Source organism: Abrus precatorius, unplaced genomic scaffold (assembly GCF_003935025.1).
Source record: "Abrus precatorius isolate BTA unplaced genomic scaffold, Abrus_2018 Scaffold3, whole genome shotgun sequence".
Taxonomy (NCBI): Eukaryota; Viridiplantae; Streptophyta; class Magnoliopsida; order Fabales; family Fabaceae; genus Abrus; species Abrus precatorius.
The window spans coordinates 26,550,536-26,572,316 of NW_020874373.1; the positions used below are offsets into that span (position 1 = coordinate 26,550,536).

The 21,781-nt window shown below is 32.8% G+C and overlaps 2 protein-coding genes across 4 annotated transcripts; one reads left to right on the forward strand and one right to left on the reverse strand.

The window, feature by feature from the left end:
- Positions 1–556: 556 nt before the first annotated feature.
- LOC113863054 (dol-P-Glc:Glc(2)Man(9)GlcNAc(2)-PP-Dol alpha-1,2-glucosyltransferase) lies at positions 557–6,340 on the forward strand. Of its 3 annotated transcripts, none has more exons than XM_027496443.1 (9): positions 557–770; positions 1,885–2,201; positions 2,308–2,396; positions 3,464–3,797; positions 4,192–4,456; positions 4,553–4,690; positions 4,773–4,977; positions 5,761–5,903; positions 5,981–6,340. In XM_027496443.1, exons 2-9 carry the CDS (start codon positions 2,112–2,114, stop codon positions 6,238–6,240), a joined length of 1,524 nt encoding a protein of 507 aa, XP_027352244.1. In that variant the 5' UTR covers positions 557–770; positions 1,885–2,111; the 3' UTR covers positions 6,241–6,340. The 3 variants fall into 3 exon arrangements, with proteins under 3 accessions (XP_027352244.1, XP_027352242.1, XP_027352245.1); XM_027496441.1 differs by having other exon boundaries at positions 599–770; positions 1,976–2,201; positions 5,981–6,319; XM_027496444.1 differs by having other exon boundaries at positions 599–770; positions 1,976–2,201; positions 3,464–3,653; positions 5,981–6,319.
- Positions 6,341–10,064: 3,724 nt separating this feature from the next.
- On the reverse strand, positions 10,065–20,481 carry LOC113863562 (DNA-directed RNA polymerase III subunit RPC10-like). Its single transcript, XM_027497192.1, has 5 exons — positions 20,339–20,481; positions 12,425–12,430; positions 11,681–11,797; positions 11,507–11,597; positions 10,065–10,376 (listed from the first exon to the last, which is right to left on the reverse strand). The coding sequence occupies exons 3-5, from the start codon at positions 11,792–11,794 to the stop codon at positions 10,249–10,251; spliced, it is 333 nt and encodes a 110-aa protein (XP_027352993.1). The 5' UTR covers positions 11,795–11,797; positions 12,425–12,430; positions 20,339–20,481; the 3' UTR covers positions 10,065–10,248.
- Between the last annotated feature and the right edge of the window lie 1,300 nt (positions 20,482–21,781).

The window sequence follows — 21,781 nt, forward strand, 5'->3', positions numbered from 1 at the left end:
TAATTATATGTTCATTTTTTAATTTAATTTAGGTTATGCATAATTTTGACTCTAATTTTCTTACAAATCTTAAATTTTTAAATTAATTTTTTTTATTGTTTAACCTAAAACTCTTAGTTCTTATTTTTTTTACTTAAAATTTTTATAGATTAAATTATTCTAACTCAGAAAATTAACCAATCAAATTTATATACGTATGCATGAGTTTTTCCTTATGTAACAATTACTTATTAAAAATAACTCTTTTTAATGCAGGCCTCTTTCTCCCTTTTAATAACCACTATAATTTCATAACCCATTATACAACAATTTTTTATTAAACAATTCTCATTTTAAGTCTTAATAAGCGCTATAGTTTACTTTTGCTCTAAGTTTGTCCTTTGTTTTTTAATCTAAATTACATTATTTTTTATAAAAAAATAATTAAGTTCAAGCTAAATTAAATCTTTATATATATATATATATATTGTAATGAAATGAAGTGGAGTTGGATAGTGAGAGCTGGGGACCCAAATCAAAGGATTGTTAATAGCAGGGTTTTTGGGGTACCAATTTTGTTTTCCAAATTTCTTTTTCTATTTGAGTTCATCCTTTTTCTAAGCTCTATTTTTCAAAACATTTCACATCATCAAACTTCAATTCAATCATCCCTTCAAACATAGCTCAAAGGGTTTCTTTCTCTTTCTCTGTTCGTCGAAGATCACAGTGTGCACTTCCGCGTTAGCCGCTTCTCTTTCCAAATGTGCATGTACTTGTTTGGTACCATTTTGGTATGGTTTGTTCTTGATTTCTTCTTCTTTTTTACCCCATCTTTTATGACCCCCTTTTCCCTCACATTTATATTTTTCAACGATCCTTTTGTGGATTATGTCTGCATCTACTGTATTTGCAAACGGGTTTGATAAGGTGTGGGTATGTCTTCAGAGGGAAAAAGGGTACTCGAATAAATTGTCAAGTTGCAATTTTTCTTTTTTAATTTTAGGGAATACACAATAGAGCCTTTGATTGGAGGCTGTAAACCTTATTAGCTTAATTGATTGGATAAATGAGAAATGTAATAACTTAATTAACTTATAATTTCAGTGAGAAGTGAGCATCGATATGTGCTGGCTTTTGTTCTTTTTTCTTTTAATAAAATGTTGTTATTGACATTGTTGTGGAATAACATCAAATTATGGAGTGTTAACATGATTTCTGTTGAAAAGTTCAACATAGTTATCAATGAGTATGATGATGCAAAAAAAGTTTTAGTTTGAGAATTCTTGAGAATAAATAAATAAAACTTTTAGTTGGTGAGCATGAAAGGAATTCAGGGCTATCTGATATGATACGTGGTTCTGCAAAATTTTATCGGACTTCCTTTTTAATGTTTGTGTTTTTTATTTTATGTAATGTTGCAATCAGCTAAAAAATGAACCAAGACTTACCGGACTTGCAATTGTGCAGTTTATTATGATAATGATGATGTACAAAACTATTGATTTATGTGGAGTTGTCATTGTCCGCAATTCTCAAATCAGTTGTCATACCCTATTCATAAATCACTTACTATATTATCTGCATGTAACTCAACCCGCTTAGACTCTAGAGTTTTTATACTCCAATATCATTAACCCCTCTTAAACTTTTTATTGTCACTATGACTTAGTTTGAAACAAATTATAACTTCCATCGAAGGTTTGTTGTTGAATGGAATAATGTCATACTTACTAGAAATTGACACTTTGTGGTTTGGGCTGATTTTTGAATGCCTACTTGTTAGTTGGGAGCTAGATATTTCTTTTACATTTGAATTATGGATATTTTTAGTTTTGAGAAGATAAAGCACCCTATTATGTGTCTATTGTCATGTAATTGTTAGATATATGAATTTCTTTGCAGTAGTCCCTGTTTAGGTAATGCAATTTCAAGTTCAGAGAAAAGATTTCTACATCAATTATACAGTTCATATAACTTCTTCAGCTTGGTTCTTCAGGGAAAGGCTTTATTGTGAAAATACTGCTTAAGCATGTGGATTCATAGCTGTTGCACATGACATTGATATATACTTTTCGACATCTAGAATTACATTTGTCATCGTGGTCCTGTTATTGCTGAAGATAGAGGGGGAAATGGGAAAAATAGCTCTTGCCACAATAGTGAGCTTATGGGTTATTCCTACCACCATAATGGTTAATCGCATAGTTCCTGAGCCATACATGGTAAGGAAAAGTTTATTAAACTGGGGAATGGACAGTTGTTGATACTTAAAATGATACCTAAGAAATTTACCTTTCATTTAATATGACTGATATTCCCAATTTGCAGGATGAGATATTTCATATACCACAGGCACAGCAGTACTGCAAGGGAAATTTTGGAAGTTGGGACCCTATGATTACGACTCCTCCTGGCTTGTATGTTCTCTTTTCTCTTTGCTGCCCCAGCCCCACCTTCACGAAAAACTTGATCCCATTAGTTTATATCCAACTGCTTATTTGTTATGCCAAAGGGAGTTAGTTCGGCAGCAAAGAATTGAAGGACTTTGCTTGAAAGGCTTAGGTTGACTTCTCACTGCCAGAAATCTCCCTTGACTGGCAGTATTACCCTTGTGAAGCATGTGGCATGCCTTGTCCTTGGAATGGGGCAGCCTCCCTTCCCCTAACCTTCTATTAACTAAAAAGAATGTAAAAAAAGAATAAAACTGCTTATGTTTGATGAAATGAAAGTGAATGGAAAAAGCTTATTGTAGGATGAAGAATAGAAAGTATAAAATCATTCATAAATAATTAACTAGATACCAATCTGTGGGGTATGCAGAACTTTCAGTATAGCAACTGTACTATATTATTCTTTTTTTTTAATTGTGGTGTGCTAATATATTTCATGTGAATTTGACACTGAAACAGTTTAGAATATACGATCAATTTGGATATTTTCCAGACAAGATGTGATGCTTTTATTGTTTTCTAGGCACAGCTATAAATTTTTTTGTCTGCTTCTGTACTGGAGCTGGACTTGCAGTTGATGATAATTGACAAATACATAGAGAAAGGTGTTCTGGGTATTGCATGCTTGAAGGATCATTCATGTATTAAGTTAATAAAAAATCCAAATATAGCAAATTAGAACTGGATGCTTGCATTGTATATCTAAGTGTAGTATGATTAAGAAATGATAATCATACTAATGGGAGCAAACATAAGGTTATGCAATGATTTTTCTGTTTAAAAGAATGAGTGAATCCTAAATACAGTTTCAGAAGAGAACCTGGGCCACTTTGAATAACTACAAATTGTATGGATATACTAAACTCTTTGTAACTATTCAGTTCTGCCAGAAGATAATATTTGATGTGCTGCTCTCTAATCTCTGGATCAGAAGATTGAGAAAAAATTAAACCATTTTGCCTGAATAAATTATTGAAAGTATAATGCAGTATCAAATATCAAGGTTGATCTTTGCAATTTAAAAACTTCTGCAGGTACTATCTTTCACTTGCCCATGTTGCTTCTTTGTTTCCAGGCTTTTACTTTGTAAAAGCTGCTTCATCATTTTCTGACATGTGCTCTGCTGCAATTCTTCGATCAGTTAATGGTGTCTTAACAGTCGTCTGCAGCATAATTCTATATGACATAGTTACATACTTGAAGCCAACACTTAACGATAGAAAGGTGATGCTTCGTGCAGTGGTCCTATCCTTGTACCCCCTTCACTGGTTCTTCAATTTTCTCTATTATACAGATGTTGCATCTGTTACTGCAGTGCTGGCCATGTATCTTGCAAGTTTGAAGAATAATTACTGGTTTAGTGCATTGGTAAGGTATATTTAGATTTTAATGTTGCAAACAATTATTTAAATTGATATATCTTTTTAATTGTGTATATTACTCTATCAAATATCAATTCTTAATTATAGTCTGATTTCAGAAAAAGCAACTTTTATAGAATTAGTTCCTATCATTATTTTCATGGCTATGCCTAGTTCAAAGGGATCTTTGTTATCCTTTATCTCTTGTATGCTTGCTTCTAGATCATAAACTATTTAGTCTCTTGGTTTTTTTACTATTGTCTGTACAACACTACAACTCTTGATGAATAGGTTTACTGATGCTTCCTGTATATGGATACTTTTTGTATCATATATAGATAATTATATATGTAATTCTTTTTTATAGAATGGTGGTAATGTATTCAATTTTATTGATATAGATTGGAGCCTTTGCTGTTGTTATTCGACAAACAAATATTATATGGGTAATTTTTGTTGCATGCACTGGGATCATAGATATTTCTCTGACTCATGGAAAGCACAATTCAAAAACTGCTGAGTCAGATGTATCTATCAAGCTAGGTTCTGCACATGCTACTGGTACAAGTACAGAGCGATTAAATCTGAGAAAGCGAAAAATTGTTAAATCTAGGGATATCATTGAACTGTCATCTAGTTCAAGTTCTTCTCCTTCCTTTTCTTCAGGTTTGCTTTCACACATTTAAGAAAATCATGATGCCTTTTTTATACTACCATTTTGTGCAATATATATAGAATGTATATATTGATATTATTTTGCAGGTTTTGTTGATGAAATAAGAGCGATCCTTTTAACATTGTGGGATATGAAGTGGAAGCTTTTAATTTCATTTAGCCCCTTTATCATGGTGTTGGTGGCCTTTCTATTATTTGTCAGTTGGAATGGAAGTGTTGTTCTGGGTAACATTCATATTCCGGTTTTCACTTGTGATCTTTTGGGCCACTAAGACCTTCTTTCTCACATACCCTACTGACACTGCAGGTGCAAAAGAAGCACATGCAGTTACCCCACATTTTGCTCAGATTCTCTATTTTAGCTTGGTTTCTGTATTGGCCCAGGCTCCTATGCACTTCACTGTCAGTCAGGCTATGGACTTGTTCCAGATGTTCTGGAAGAATAGGCCCCCTCTTTTTTGTCAGATGTTCCTGGCCCTTGTTATTGGCATTCTCTCAGTACACTCTTTCAGGTTATGTCAGACTCATATCACTCAGTAGAATAGAAGCAGAATCTGTATTTTGATTGTCAACAATTAAATGCATGTAAAATTGTTAGGTTAATTTTGCTCCGATTCTGTAAAATTTGAAGCTCATTTTTCCAACTTCCTTATACTCACGGAGAATGTTTATCAATTGTGGAAAGTTTTTATAGGAAATGTAACATTTAATATTACTAATGCACCATCACCATGATTTCTATTATAAACTTTCTCTATATTGATTCCTGAATTGATGTCCTTAGGTCTTAGGGTACTCATTGTCAGGACCATTTAGGGACTGTTTGGTTTCAGAAAACATTTTCTATTTTCACTTTTAAATACAAAATTGCTACCTTGATTTCATTTTGTTTTCTGTTTTCAAAGAATTGTACAGGAAACAGTAAAAACAGAAAAAATAATTATTTTTAAATTTTTCTTAACAAATTTTTGAAAATAGAAAACAAAATAAAACAAGGAGACAATTCTGTAATTAAAAATAAATATTAAAAATGAAAACAGAAAATGATTTTTGAAACCAAACAGTCCCTTATTGATTGTCTCGTAATACAGGTTGTCCAGCAGTTCTAACTATGTCATATCAAGTGATAACTTTTTTCACTTATGTTGCATGAGTGTCACAAAACTTTCGCATGAAGCTCAACTCATCCTAAATCTCTACTATAAAAATATTAACTCAGCTTTTATTATATCTTGTGTATCTCAAAGACATGTTAATCTCGATATTTTTGCTCACTTGTTTCTCCATTTTTCCAGTGTAGCTCATCCATACCTGCTTGCGGATAATCGGCATTACCCTTTTTATCTTTGGAGGAAAGTTATCATGGCTCACTGGTCTATTAAATATCTTCTGGTCCCAGTTTATATATGTTCATGGTTTTCCATCATCCGCATGTTAGGTTAGTACATACACATAATGAGCATTCTTGATTGATTCAATTGCTAGTGATTAAAACTGTGATCTTTTGTCAAACAGGAAAATTTAGAAGTAAAATATGGGTATTGGCATACTTCTTGGCTACTGCTGCTGTTCTTATACCAGCTCCACTAATAGAGTTCAGATACTACACTATACCATTCTATATCATGGCGCTTCATTGTGACATTAGGGATGATCGAAGTTGGCTTTTCACAGGCACACTATATATTGGTGTCAATATTTTTACAATGATGATGTTTCTGTTTCGGCCATTTCATTGGGATCATGAACCTGGAATTCAAAGGTTTATATGGTGAATCAGTTCATCAGAAAAACTAGATTTGTAACACATTGAAACTGCCCTTTTTAGGCATTTACCACAAGTTTTACAAGAGTAAAATTTCAAATCTCTTTAATTAATATGATATCCTTTAAATTACTTGAAGAAAAGTATGGATTTTTCTTTTTTAATTTCAAGTTATGATGGTTCCCCCCTTTGATTTAATATTTTTTTCTTAATGTAAGTTATTAAGTGGGTTTTAGGTTGGTTATATAACAGAATCTCTTCACTCGTGTTGAATTTTGCAAGAGCTGAGTATCGTTAAGGCCAAAATTGCTAAGAATAATGTTAGTTAAAATTGTTTGAACCGATCTCTACCGTGGGAATTTCTAACTTGATCATGGTTAGCTTGTTTGAGACCAGTGAATAGGAAGATATTTTCTTATAGTTTTTGAAAGTTGAAATTACCAAAATGACATTTTAAATAAAACGTTGTTGAAAATTTGTTTATATATAAAGATATTTTAAAATATATAAAATTAAGGTGACTGGATTTGTTTTATTTTATCCGGTTGAAAATTTAGTAAAAGACTTTTGAAGAGAGGTTGTTTTAAAAAGTAGACAAGGATGGTGTACGTCTCTCATCCTTAATTTAATTTAAAGTATATTATATCCTTAACTCATTCAAAATTTAAGGAGCTAGCGCATTGGTTATTATGCTCTTTTTTTCCAGGTAAATTACTTTTGGGTTTTACTCGGCACCTTGAAAGTAAACGCACTAGAGTTTTACCCTCAAATTTAAAACCCAAAATAAATGAAGCTGCATTGGTTTATGTTGAATTTAAAACCTAATTTGTCTACCAATTTCTATATTATAGACCGTTGAAATTGACCTTCTCATTAGGTCAAATTGAATTCAAGATGTTATTAGGTTTATTTTTCTAAAGTGGTTGGAATGGTTTTGTGGAATAATAGCATCTATTTATAATATAAGATTGAAGGATAAGTTATGATATGCTTGCTTGCTAGGGATAACAAGAGTAGGATTGGATAGAGTATTAGAATATTTGTATCGATTATGAGTTGAGATATGTTAATAGTAGGTGGTAAATTTTTTAATACTTACTGTTTAATAGAGATTAAATAATTCAACTATTGTTTTAAAGATTTATTAAATAGATTAATTTTATAAAACTTAATAAAAAAAATATTATTATTACATTATACATTACTTTATTTTAATGAGTGATATATTTTTAAAATATAAGAAAATATCAAAATTTGAATAATATATCTACAAATGTCAAAATTAAGTGAAATTTATGTATATGATTAAAAGATAATACAATATTATTGAATACAAGATAATTTAATAGTTGAATTAATCAATAATCTTGTATTCTATAAAAAGTTATTAAGTGTTGTAAATGTTTAAGTAAAATATTTGATATTGACGGATCCTAACTCTTATTATGTATACTAACATTAAAAAAAAAAAAAAAAAAAAGAACCACTTCTATGACGTATATTAGCATGCAAAGCAATTTTGGGGTGAGTTCCCATACCCAATGGCTTTTCCATACCAAATTCATTACACATACTTTAGTTGAATAAATGTTTTAATGTCTTTTTTTTTTCATAAAATAGTAAAAAAAAAAGCATTACTTTTCTATTTAACTAAAAATATTTAAAGTTATTTTAGATTGTAGTTATAAAATATAATAAATGTTGTATGTATGAGTGCGTGTAGGTGATAGTATGGGTATACCTATATCTGCAAAACTTTTGAGTGCAATTACATGTCCGTGAACCTAAACCCAAACTTATTTGATAGGTAAAAATAACCATTTTGAATCATTTTTTTTATCAGTACCCACTAAATTTGAATCCAATTATTATTCACATAACTCAGTAGCTCAATCAACTTCTGAGAAAGATTTCTGATATAAATTTGATCATGAAATTTATTAGAATAAATAAAAGGAACTTATTCAATAAGATTATGTACTGCGACATTGTCCATTTTATCTTGTTCCTAAAATTTTCACAATCAATTTTATGCCCCTTTTATTGGGTCAAACATTCATAGATGAGAAAGTTTAACGACACTTACAACCAAAAGATGCTAAATATCATGAGCATTACAACAATGCACAATGAATATTCAGTAAAAGATCTAGCATGTATATTCAATACTAAACACAACTTAGCAATCTGCCATACTAAACACAAAAATATTAAAAACTAATCTCATTTTCCAGCATAACAAATCTAACCACAAGAAACAAACTTCTCTTCTTTTTTTTCTTCTTTTGGATTACTGAAGTTGGTTTGAATGAATTGGAATGCTCGAAAGAAAGGAGTCAAATATAGTAAAACAATGATAGAGATAAGATAAACGGTGAAAGGAGAGATAAACAAATAGAAAAAAAAAATGAGAAGAAAAACTCTCAACAAGGTGAGACAAAAAACCTACCATACATGAGAAAGAACTTCACAAGAGAGAAAAAAAAAATAATTAAAAAAGACAAAGAAAAAAACCCACGTGAGGGCGTGGAGCACCCTGCAAAGGGAGGCTCTCGAAGATTTTACGCCATTCCCAGTGTCTGCTTCTGAATTGAGAGAACATTTAGGTTGCTTTAGATGGAATGGTTGTATCTTTCACGTGACAAGAGCTTATTAAATAAATACTTAATTAAAACTCGTTTTTGGTAAATTATTAAAAACAACTTATGTTTTTCTATTTTTTTGAGAAATTGTCTCGTTTAACTTCTTTAAAATTTGAAAAAATAACTTCGTTTTAATTTATTTTTCATTTTTTATACAAAGTTTTTACTTGGATTGAATCTTAGTTGTTTACTCAAGTACATTCCTAAACTAGGGAGAGTTGCATTGTTAATAGCAACGCAGATAAGGCTACTTTTGAGTATAATTTTTCTTAGTTTGGCAAGCTTGGAAGATCGATATGCAGAAATATTAAAATATATCTCACATTTACTGATGTATATTGCTTTGATTATGGACAGGAACTGGGTTGGAAATACATGAAAGCTTATGGGGAAAAGCTGTAGTACAGAGAAAATTTATACTAGTTCAACGTCTGTTATGGCCAGCAGTTTTTCATACAAGCATTCGATCCTCAATTGGTAGTCCTCAACCCAGCATGATTTTAGCAACTCATATTCCCTCTCCCCCCCCCCCCCCCCCCCAAAAAAAAAACATTAAAAGAATCCTCCATAATGTGAACCGTAAATGTAATTGTTCATAATGTAGGAGAATTCTTTTCAAGAAAACTGATGAATTCATTTGCCGTGTCAATCCTCAGCAAACGAATTTATGTGCTTTTAGCATTTTATTTTTTTTAGTTCATAGATTTGTTTGTAGTTTACTTACATCCATGACAGCCTATAAACAACCGTAATAAATAGTAACAAATGAGAACTAGTGCAAGGTCAAAATATACATTTTTTGGTTGGTCCTTTCAAAACAATGCCGAGAAACACACCCGGCTTGCAAAAGCTAGAAATACACGATTAGTATCCAACCAAAAACCAAAAACTGGTCAACGGGTTTGTCACTATAGTTGTTCCTTAGTCATGAAGTAGATTACATTATCAGACTTTCAGATGCACAGATAATGCCACTAAATAGTAGGCGTAAATGAATTGAAAGGAATCGAATTTAGATAAATAATCAAAGCAAAAAGCAAGAACACATTTAGTACCGAAAAATAACAAAAATGAGCTGAAAGCAATGAAAATGAGAAAATAATTAATACAAAAAAAAAAGGAACACAGCTTTCATGTTTTAGCTTATTGGCAGTTTTTAGTCTTTAATATAAAATATATTCGGAAATTTTTACCATCTCAGTTTTCTAATCCTTAAAACAAACTTCGATGTATAACATAAAAATAACCTAGCCCTTTTAGTTGTTAGCAAGAAAATAAAAATATCTAAAACCCTCTTAATTTTCATGTAATCCCAATTACCAATCAGCTCGAAAAGCTATTATGTCGTTAGCCAATTAAAAAATATATAGCATAAGTCAATCACGCCATTGGTGCTTACATTTTTCGTTCAAACACAAATAAAAAATAGTTGCAGGTTCATCAGCTGACCGAGTCTGAAATTCTGTGTAAGCAGCTTTATCATGGTTGCATCTTGGGCATGGCACTACAAGATAGAAAGGGGAAGGAATGACCAAAAAAACGAAGACAGACAGAAAGAAAAGCAAGTGAATCAAATGATGATAAAAAAACCGAACGAAGAAATATCACACAAATAACCACGATCTCTTAGAATTACCATATTACGGTATTGTTAGCAAGAATAATCTATTTTTCTTTTTGAGGAAGTAGGAGTAGCTAGTCATTATTATTGTGCAATTTAGTAGTGTCTAATTCATGACTACTTCACAAACAAGCAATCAATTATATTTTTCTTCAAGGTCAAAGACCTTCAACTCAAATTCAAAGAATGGAAAAAGTTCTCAAACTTTGAACCAACCAAAACCCCTAAAAATGTAAAAAACAAAATCATAATGGAAGTCCATGATGAATAACAAAACAAGCTTAGTGCAAAAAATGTCAAGAAGTTCCTGTCTAGGCATGGACAAGCCAAATTGAATATGCAAACTGACACAACTGAACATAATTAGTGTGGTAGATATGATTCAACAATCCAGTGAAATTACTTGAAAATCGGTCCAGTTCATGTTCAAAGCTGAAATTGAACCAGACCACAACTTCAACTTCCATTCTTCTCACAACTTAATTAATTTTAATTTTAAAAGTATTAGGAGAACTTCTTGCATTGGGTCACATCATCCTCAGGCCAAACCATAAAAATTTTAACTTGTATAGGCAGCCTGAAAAGATGCTATATCAGCACAAACAAGTGCGATAGAATATTTGTTGCTGAAATTGGATTCACATTTTGACACTAGGACCTCCCACCTATATCAACTTCCCACATAACATAACAGAGTCTGTAGAAATAACTACATTTACACTAAAGCACCTTACGCAAAGTGTGTTCTTATCCTTATCTCTTAAAAATATATAAAAAGAAATTGGGGGATACTTTTGGGCAGATATTTGGAATGTATAATATAATTATCGCTATCAAATGCGAGTAGGACACTAACACTTGAGCAAAATTAGAGTATCTAGGCTTCTAAGTTTCAACATTAAAACCCAATATATCATAAATTCCGAATAAGCTTGCAGGACATCCTAAACAACAACTATCCCAAAGATAACTTTTATCAGAAGAATAAAAACAAAGAAGTAAAGGAACTGTACCCTCAGCTGTTGGTGCATTCTTCATGTCATCGTGGGAGATAACAGGCTCTATCTCTTTTCTCACCAACCTCTGCTTTCTCTTTATCTTAACCTGTGAAGTGAAAATATGAAAATCATGCACAAGCACCTAAAAACATATTAAAGAAGTATGCAATGGTTAAAGTTGCTCCCTACCCTATTCTCGATGTGGCAAACATATGGGCAAGCAGAACAAAAAAATCTTGAAGGGCGACCCATATTAGGCACTTCATACTGCAGTATGTTACCACAAGTTGGGCAAAACTCCATCTTCTATATCCTACAAAAACAGTGACAGAGCTTCAATAACTATTTTTGTTGTGTGTGTGTGTGTGTGTGTGTGTGTGTGTGTGTGTGTGTGTGTGAGAGAGAGAGAGAGAGAGAGAGAGGGGTTTTTAAAAAACTTGTTTTTTCTTATTGTTAGAATCTATTAGAATCTTGTAAATATAGTAACTGTATATTTTGTAATTATGTACTCTTTCCTATAAATTGAATAACTCCGCTGTGCCCTAAACACATGGATTCATTCTAATGCTTCTCAATATTTCCTCTCTCAACATAGTATCTAGAGCCTAAGGAGAGGCAACCTTAATCCATGTTTTTTTTTTCCTGATGGACCCATTGTTCACCGGAGCAAATTTTCTTCGAAAACCATGTTTTATCTCCGGTTTCTGACATTTCATTCACCTGTTCCGATGCTGGCGCCGCCGCTGTCGTCTGACCTCCAATCACTATGGTAACTCCGCTGTTGTGGTCGCCTTTGACAGAACGGCCGAACTCCTCTGACTGTGCCTTCATCGGAGTCCTCACGTGCCACCCTCTGTCTCACCATGTGATGGCACATCCGGCATCCTTTCCTGACGCCATCAACTGGGGTTTGCTCGCCCCTCTCTCCTCTACCTGTATCTGGTCTCGGTTGGTTGTTTGGACATCTATTCGCCCTTGTTTTGCCCTTTTTTGCTGCTGTTTGGCCATTTTTTTCTCTCTTCTCGCTGACTAATGGCTAACTCCAACACTCCAAAATCTGACACTTCGATTTTTATCAACCATGTCACTGCACCTCTCTCTTTTGAGCAGTTGGATAGTAAGCACTACTCCTCTTAGTCTTCTTACATTGAACTTTGGCTTGTTGGATAAGGTTATGAGACACATCTCACCCAAACAGCAGACGATGTCCCAGAGGCCGACCGTCCTCTATGGAAAAAGGTTAACGCTCAATTGTGTTGTATTATCCGAGCCACCATTCATCCATCTCTTTGTAATGTCTTTCGTACTCACAAAACCTACAAAGCTGTTTGGACATAGGCACAATAACTCTTTACAAACAATTATCGACGACTCTATCAAGTTTGTAAAGACCTCATGACTATCTTTAGTGCCCATCAGATTAAGGATTATATGTTGACCTATCTTGGCTCAGTGTCTAGCCTTCTCTGTGAGCTCAATGAATTGCTTCCTTCCACTGCCACTTTAGCTGCATAACTTGAAAATCGTAAGAAGTTTTTCATGTCCTTAGCTCTATACGGTCTGCCCACAGAATATTCTCATGTTCGTGATGTGTCCCCCCCTCCCCAAGCCTCCTTTGAGTCTTTGCTTTCTATTCCTACTAACCCTTCTGCTTTGGTTTCTCACAACACCAACCAACCTTCACAACGAAAAAGTGGCAAAGGACATCCTTGGTGTGATCATTGCCACCGACCAGGACACACAATTGGATAAGTGTTGGACTCTACATGGTTGACCTCCTCGCACTGCCAGGTGGCTCATAGTTTTGTGTCTCCTTTGTCCACTTCTGACTCCGCCTCCAATTCCACTGCTGTTTGTTGCACACACTAATAATTCTTTCGTTGGTCTTTCTCACTCTTCAGGTCCTTAGGTCCTTGACTCTGGGGGGAACCACTGATTATATCATTGGTAATAAATCCCTTTTTTCTTCTCTTTCTACTTCTTGTTATTTACCTTTTGTTACCGTGGCAAATGGCTCTCAAACTCAGTCCCAAGGTGTTGGTGTTGTTCATCCTCTTCATTCTCTTTCTATTCATAATGTCCTTTATGTCCCCAAGGCTTTCTTTAATTTATTGTCCATTAGTCAACTTACCCTGTCTCTTAATTGTGTCATCTCCTTTACTAAAAATTATATTTTTCTTGCAAGACTGGAGTACGGGAAGGATGATTGGCTCCGAATGTGAGTCCCATGGTCTCTATCAGATCAACAAGCCTTCTCTTGTTGGTTCGGCAGCAACATCTCCACTTCTGATTCATGCTCGATTAGGACATCCAGGTCTTGATAAGTTGAAACAGTTATACCCTAATCTTTCTAAGTTAGAGTCTTTGTCTTACAAGTCATGTCAATTAGGAAAACACGTTCGTAATTCTTTTTCTAGTTGCACTATGAGTCAGGCTTCTTTCCCTTTTGTTTTAGTTCATTCAGATATTTGGGGTCCAAGTCGTATTTCCTTTACATTAGGGTCCAGATATTTTGTTACTTTTATAGACAATTTTTCCCGTTGTACTTTGTTATATTTAATGAAAGAATGTTCAAAATTTTTTTCAATTTTTCAATCTACTTTTTATGAAATAAAAAATCAATTTGGTATCCCTATTCGCACTTTATAAAGTTATAATGCACGTCAGAATCTGTCTACTCAGTTTCAAACCTTTATGGCATCTCATAGTGTGTTTCATCGAACATCTTGTCCTCATACTCCCAATAGAATGGAGTTGCAGAATGCAAAAATAGGCATCTACTTGAGACAACCCGAACTCTTCTTCACTCTCATGTTCCTCATCAGTTTTGGAGTGATACAATACTTACTGCGTATTATCTCATTAACCACATGCCTTCATCTGTTTTACAAGGTAAAATTTTTCATCAAGTTCTATACCTTCACCACTCTCTTCATCCTTTACCACCTCGAGTCTTTGGTTCTATATGTTTTGCTCATGCTCTTGGTCCTGGCATTGACAAGCTCTCTCCTCAGTCACATAAGTGTGTTTTTCTTGGGTACCCACTATCTCAGAAAAGATACAAGTGTTATTCCCCTACTCTTCGTAGGTATTTCATCTCTGTTGATGTTACTTTCTTTGAGTCCATTTCATTCTTTGGGCGTAGAACATCTACATTCGAGTCTTCCCCGTCCACAACTGCACTTGTTTCAATCCTTTTCTGTCTTCCAGAGGAGTCTCCATCCCCTCCACACCCATCTCCTCCACCTTTGCAAGTCTATCAATGCCGTACTCGTCCTATATTGCAGCCACCGAGTGCTAACACCACCATGGACTTACCTTTGGAGCCACCTCTTTTGCCTCATCTTTCGGTCCCGCCTTCTAAACCTGACATCCCATTGCCCTTCGAAAAGGTATACGTTTTACTCGTAATCCTTTTTCTCATTATATTTCTTTAAATTATCATCGTCTTTATTCTTCCTATTATTCTTGCCTTTTTTTCTTGTCTTGTGTTTATATTCCTAAGAGTGCAGGTGATGCATTTGCCCATCCAAGATGGCAACAAGCTATGCTAGACGAAATGTGTGCATTACAAATCAGTGGAACTTAGGACCTCATTTCTCTACCACCAGGGAAGTCAATTGTTGGTTGTCGGTAGGTATATACGGTCAAAGTTGGTCCAGACGGCAAGGTTGACCGGCTTAAGGCCCATCTCGTTGTCAAAGACTATACTCAAATCTTCGGGTTGGATTATGCTACACTTTCTCTCCCGTGGCCAAATTGCCCTCTGTACAACTATTCCTGTCCATTGCTGCTATACGTCATTGGCCTCTTTATTAGTTGGATATCAAGAATGCTTTCTTACATGGTAATCTACTCGAGGAAGTCTACATGGAGCAACCTCCTTGCTTTGTTGCTCAAGGGGAATCCTCTATTATTGTATGTCGACTGCAAAAATCTTTATATGGCCTCAAGCAGTCACCCAAAGCATGGTTCAGCAAATTCAGTACTATGATTCAACAATTTGGCATGACTCGGAGTGAAGCTGACCATTTTGTCTTCTATCGTCACTCACCTACCGGTTGCATCTACCTGATTGTTTATGTTGATAATATTGTCATCACGAGTAGTGATCATCGTGGCATCGTACAGATGAAGCAGCATCTCTTCAAACATTTTCAGACAAAGGATCTTGGAAAACTCAAATATTTTTTTAAAATAGAAGTATCACAGTCCAAAAATGGGATCATCATTTCCCAAAATAAGTATGCAATGGATATTCTGGAAGAAACAGGAATGTTAACTTCTAAGCCAGTCGATACTCCCATGGATCCCAATGTCAATCTCCTACCAAATCAGGGGGAGCCTCTTCTAGATCCTGAAAGGTACAGACGATTAGTAGGAAGCTGAACTACCTCACTGTTACCTATCCAGATATCTCATTCGCAATTAGTGTAGTAAGTCAATTCATCAACTCTCCATGTAAGGAACATTGGGATGCAATGACTCGCATAGTTCGATACATCAAAGGAGCTCCAGAAAATGGTCTTTTGTATGAAGACAAAGGACACACTTGAGTTATGGGATATTCTAATGCAGATTGGGCAAGATCTCCCATAGACAGAAGGTCCACCTCTAGATTATGTATATTTGTTGGAGATAACCTTGTCTCTTGGAAAAGTAAGAAGCAGAATGTTGTAGTCCAGTTCAGTGAGAAAGCAGAGTATCGAGCTACGGCTATAGCAAATCAGAAGCTTATATGGCTCAAACAGTTGCTTCAAGAACTAAAGTTCGGAGAGGTTACACATATGTCACTTATATGTGATAATCAAGCCACCATGTACATTGCCTCAAATCCAGTATTCCATGAGAGGACAAAGCACATTGAAATTGATTGCCACTTTGTCAGAAAGAAAGTCATGTCTGGGAAAATATCTACTAGTTTTGTCAATCCCATAATTAACTAGCAGATAAATTCACTAAGTCACTAAGGAGTCCTCGAATTAACTACATATGTAACAAGCTTGGTGCATATGACCTATATGTTCCAGCTTGAAGGGGAGTGTTAGAATCTATTAGAATCTTGTAAATATAGTAACTGTAAATTTTGTAATTATATATTCTTCTTTATAAAATTGAATAACTCCATTGTGTCCTAAACACATAGATTCATTCTAATGCTTCTCAATATTTCCTCTCTCAACACTTACATTTGTTGTTACCCTACTATAACTGTGTATATATAATAAATAGAAACCTAACCACATCAAGTAAGACATGAACAGTCATTTACAAAACAAAACTCAGGTTAGCAGATCTTTTAATATAGGTTGGCCTATTAAGCCTGACCATAAGTTCTGCTTAAATATGGCACTGTAGTCTTGGATTGCCAATTATATTCACTTACGAATTTAAACTCTAATTTCAATTTATTCTAAATGTAGCTTATGCATTCCTAGAATAATGGTAGACATTAAAATCACGTTCAAGTATTACAAAAGACAGCAATATCTAACAATACATTAATGTTACCTAAGTAAAGACAATGTTATCATTCAATTTAACCTATCCATGAATAACGTTATCATATGGTTTAGTTCCTTTGTCTACAGATTTCAACTGAACGCAAGATGTAAAATGTGTTTTTATGTAGTTCAATCTTTTATTTCTAGATGTTTGAGCACAACTTGTTTTTTCTCACTCAATGAAGGGGTCCATAGACATTGGTCTCATTATAGAGGAAGGGACATATTTCACCTAGTTCACTTTAATATCTACTGATGATTAATGCCATATCTAATATCAAAATGATAATCAATCTTGGTATAAGCAACATGTATTAAAACAAACAACCCCTCATGTAGGGAACTATAATGACTTTTAAGTCAAAAAGGATCATATACAATGTATTGCTACTATAACAACTATTTAAAATATTCACATATCAATCCATGCAACATTCTTGGGATGAGTCAATGCAATAACTCATTAATATGTACCTGTGTGAAGACTTGATCTTTCATTGATTTTTTTCCAGTTTTGAATTTACTCTTATTAAATACGTTGGACATTTAATCACTGTTGTTTTAGAAGAAATTTCTAAGAAGGAATACAAAGTGTAGGCGTTCATCTAAACTCATGTCGTGCACAAATGCACTTGTAGTAGAGTTGGTTAATGTTGATCCTCATTCGTGTTAGTCAAACAAAAGGCATAAACTAAAGAGAAAAATGAATAGAAATTAAGATATTGATCTACAAGAAGACAACTCAGGCCAAAAAACTGACTTGGCAACGTGGAACAAAGAATTACTTATATTTAATTCATTCATTTTATTGATTTTTTTATTTTTATAATATATCTAATATTTATATTAGTTTGCTATCACTATCATATTATTGATCTTAATTTTGTTGAAAATTTTATTTAAAAAACATAATCACAATTAAATTTAAGTAAAAATATTATATTCAAGGTATAATATTAATTATATCGTCATTTAAAGAAAAAATATATATATTAAAAGACTTAAAAAGGTAATGTAATTAAATTTGGATAAAGAGGTAACTGAATGATATGCATATCAAATATCCAGGATTCCAGTATGAGTACATTGGCAATTTTAAATTATTTGTACATCGGAATTTTCAGATTTCATCCAAATGGGTCTTGGGTTAAACCAGAAAAACACTTTTGACCAGCTCGGTGGATTGCGTGATCCCATCAATTTGACAAGTAAACACTGTGATCTTACAAAATTTCACCAGTTTGCGAGTAAGATCGCAATTTTAACAATCAGATTATATTTTATTTACTGATTTCAAAAGTTGACTGATAATGTGTTCAAACTTCAAAAAGAAAACCACACAAGCAATGAATAAGGAATATGGAGCAAAATGATTGGAGATAACATACACTTACAGATGATGTGTTCAAGAACAAAACCACACAAATTCAATGCTGTTAGTCTGTTTCTCTATATATTTATATTGAGAAGTAAAAGCACAGGGCACAAGAAATATGCATAGCCCAATAACAACTAATAAACTAATGATTTTAATTATAGATTATCAGATTATATTTAATTTAACTAGTGAATTTTCATATGCTGCACAGGTATTATTAAATAATAAATTTTTTAAATAAAAAGTTAAAGATATATGTATAATTAATATTTAAAATAGAAAAGTAAATTTAAAAAGAGAAAAATAAAATAAAATTTGTGAGTCAGTCAAAGCAAGCACTGTTACACAACAAGACTTAAGAGTGTCCATTACAATGTGCAAAAGAAACATTTTCAGTTAAAAATGTTCTCTACACTAGATCATATAATGAAAGCCTGTAGTTAGAGACAGTTGCTGCTTTTCACATGTATCATGATATCAGTGGGACATTTTAACACTAAAATATTTTTCTCACACATCCTTATGCAACAGAAGAACTAAAGGAGAGGAAGAAAATCATCAAACACAAATTTCAATATTTCATTCACTAATTTGTGTATAATAACCGTGTACATCAGTGGCCTTTATAGGCAAAATCCCATCTAATAAACTACTTAAAAAATACCAATCTTAATGGTGAAGTACAGACCCTTGATGCAATAGTTGGCTCCTGCTTCAATTAACACTTCAAAAGTATTCAAACATTGCTACTCAAGGTTTTTGACTGTGCAGTGAGAATTGCAGATGAATTGCAATCATAACTTTCAATTTTATGATTTTATCTTCTCAACAATTACTTCAAACCAAGGAAAAGCAAGCAATCCACATATAATAGGCAGTGCTTGATTTAATAATTTTGTTTTTAAACCAACATATTATGATGATCAAAGATCAAAACATACAGCAAGGTCAAAAGAAAAAGATAATAGTTCACAGGGCCACAAAGTTAGACTGAGCACATACTGTAACATCAATTGACTGCACCCAGAGTTCTTAACCCATCTTTCAAAGTGTTTGAGACATGAAAGGGCATGAAGTGAGCAGATCACAAGCACAAATGTACTCCATCCTAAATGACACGGTATCTACCATAGAAATATTTAGCTAGAAAACAAGACATATTCCAAGTTTGAAACCTATTCAGTCACTATCAATGTCACTCACCCTTTAGTTAGCAATTAGCGTTCAGTTTCACAATCCAAACATTAGAATTAACCAAGCTTGTGCCCTGATATCTATTTATAAATTTAGATCTTCTATAATTTGGTTCCATTTTAGACAAGCTCAACAAGTCCATTTGATATGGTTTTATTTTGCTTTTGGACCTAATCAAGGGGGGGGGGCGCCGGAAAGCAGCCAACACATGAGGGAAAGAATGTAGTTATTTATCCATTTGGATCTGCTCTGCATGTTGAGGTTGAAATATTCTGATGGAAGAGAGTCATTTTAAAAGACAAGAGTAAGAAAATTGTGTTATTAGTCATGCCAACAAAACAAAAAAGGACATGGAAACAAACTGAACTACTTAACAATTCCATCCTCTCACTCCTAAGCAATGAAACTGAACGCACTCTAATTAGAGCTAAATAAAATCAGGCTCTAACAAGGTATTGCCAGACCTGCCATCCACAATCAATCATACAAGTCCACCCTTGGATTTAAACCGAGCTAAAAGCAAAACCATGAAACACAAAACACTTCTAACACAAAAATGTGCAGAACAGTGTACATTAACAGTAAAAGCATAACAGAGTCCACCATTCACGCCATGCTACAGGTTAAACAGAACCATCATAGAGCATACATGCCGAGAATATACAACCAAATTCAAGAGGACATTAAGCAACACTAGGCATCAACACTTAAGGATTACAGTCACAGCATACAAATACAATAACCATCAGCGAGAATCAATGAAGTACTCACCAGCAGTCACCACGCGCAGCAACGATTAGGGTTCAGTCGTTGAACAAGCATTAGAGATATCCAACTGAGAAGATGAGAGTTCGTCGTATTAGGGATGAAGGAGAGAACCTCCTAAGAAAGAGCGAAAGTGTCACTGGGTCAAAAGGCCTCGTTCCACTTGGAAGGAGCAAAGAGGGAGGGTTGGATTTGGATAATTTGGGCTCTTGGATCAGGATCTCCGTTACAATAATAGACGATTTTACAAGCTAAGTGGTTTTTTCATTAATATATAAGATACACCGGTAGGATGTGTAATATTATTTATTAGATTTAAATTAAATAAATATAAAAAAATTTAATTTATATTAGTATAAAAATATATTTATATATATATATATATATATATATTTATTAATTTAAAATTTAAAAATATTTTATACATTTAATAAATTTATCATAAATCTTTATATATATATATAATGTGCATGGTAGTTTAATGAGATAATTTTTCCCACTTCACTTTTTCTATTATTTGTATCACATTTATTATTATTATTATTAAAATTTATTTTTTGAAATGGTTTTATATCTTTTAAAAATAATAATAGAAAGGTTATAAAATAACAAAAATGGTATATGAATATACCTTCAAATCCATTACTATAATTAGATAGGCCAAAAAGCTTTCTTTTTTTTTTAAATAATATTTATTTTAACTCTTCAAATGATAAATATTGATTACTTCAGTGGTTAACTTTATAATAATTTATTTTAATTTATAAACTAATATAAAATAATAATAATAATAATAATAATAATAATAATAATAATAATAATAATAATAATAATAATAATAAATAAAGTAAAATAGATTAAAATAAATTATTTAAAAAAACTAAAGTTATGTTTGGATAAATAATTTTAAAACTTCAGATAATTTAACATCAAGAATAATAAAAATAAATTAGTTAATGGGATAACTAATTTTAAGTATTAGTAAATGTGAAATGATAATAATATTAATTTTTTATTAAGCAAATCCTTCATATTTATATTTATTTTTTTTGTCGAGTCCTAGAATCAAGAAAGGAAGAAAGCAGGAGGAGGAAGTTTGAAGGTGAGTTCCTGTACAATAAAGCCTTTAACCAAGACCATTAGTTTATATAATTATCAATATAAAAATAAATTAATTTAAAACTAATAAGAATTCTTGATAGTTTTGACGAAGAATAAAAAATTAATATTATTATTATTTCACATTTACTAATACTTAAAATATTAGTTAGTAATATTTGAAGTTTGGTAAAACGGATGATCTAACTTATTTAGCAAGCCCATTATTATAAATGATAAAATTTAGCAAACTAAGTCAAAAGAGTTCAAATTTAATTCATGTTCATAAAAAAAATGTCCAAACCTAATGAAAGATCAATATATTTTTGAAATTTTAGAAAATATATTAGC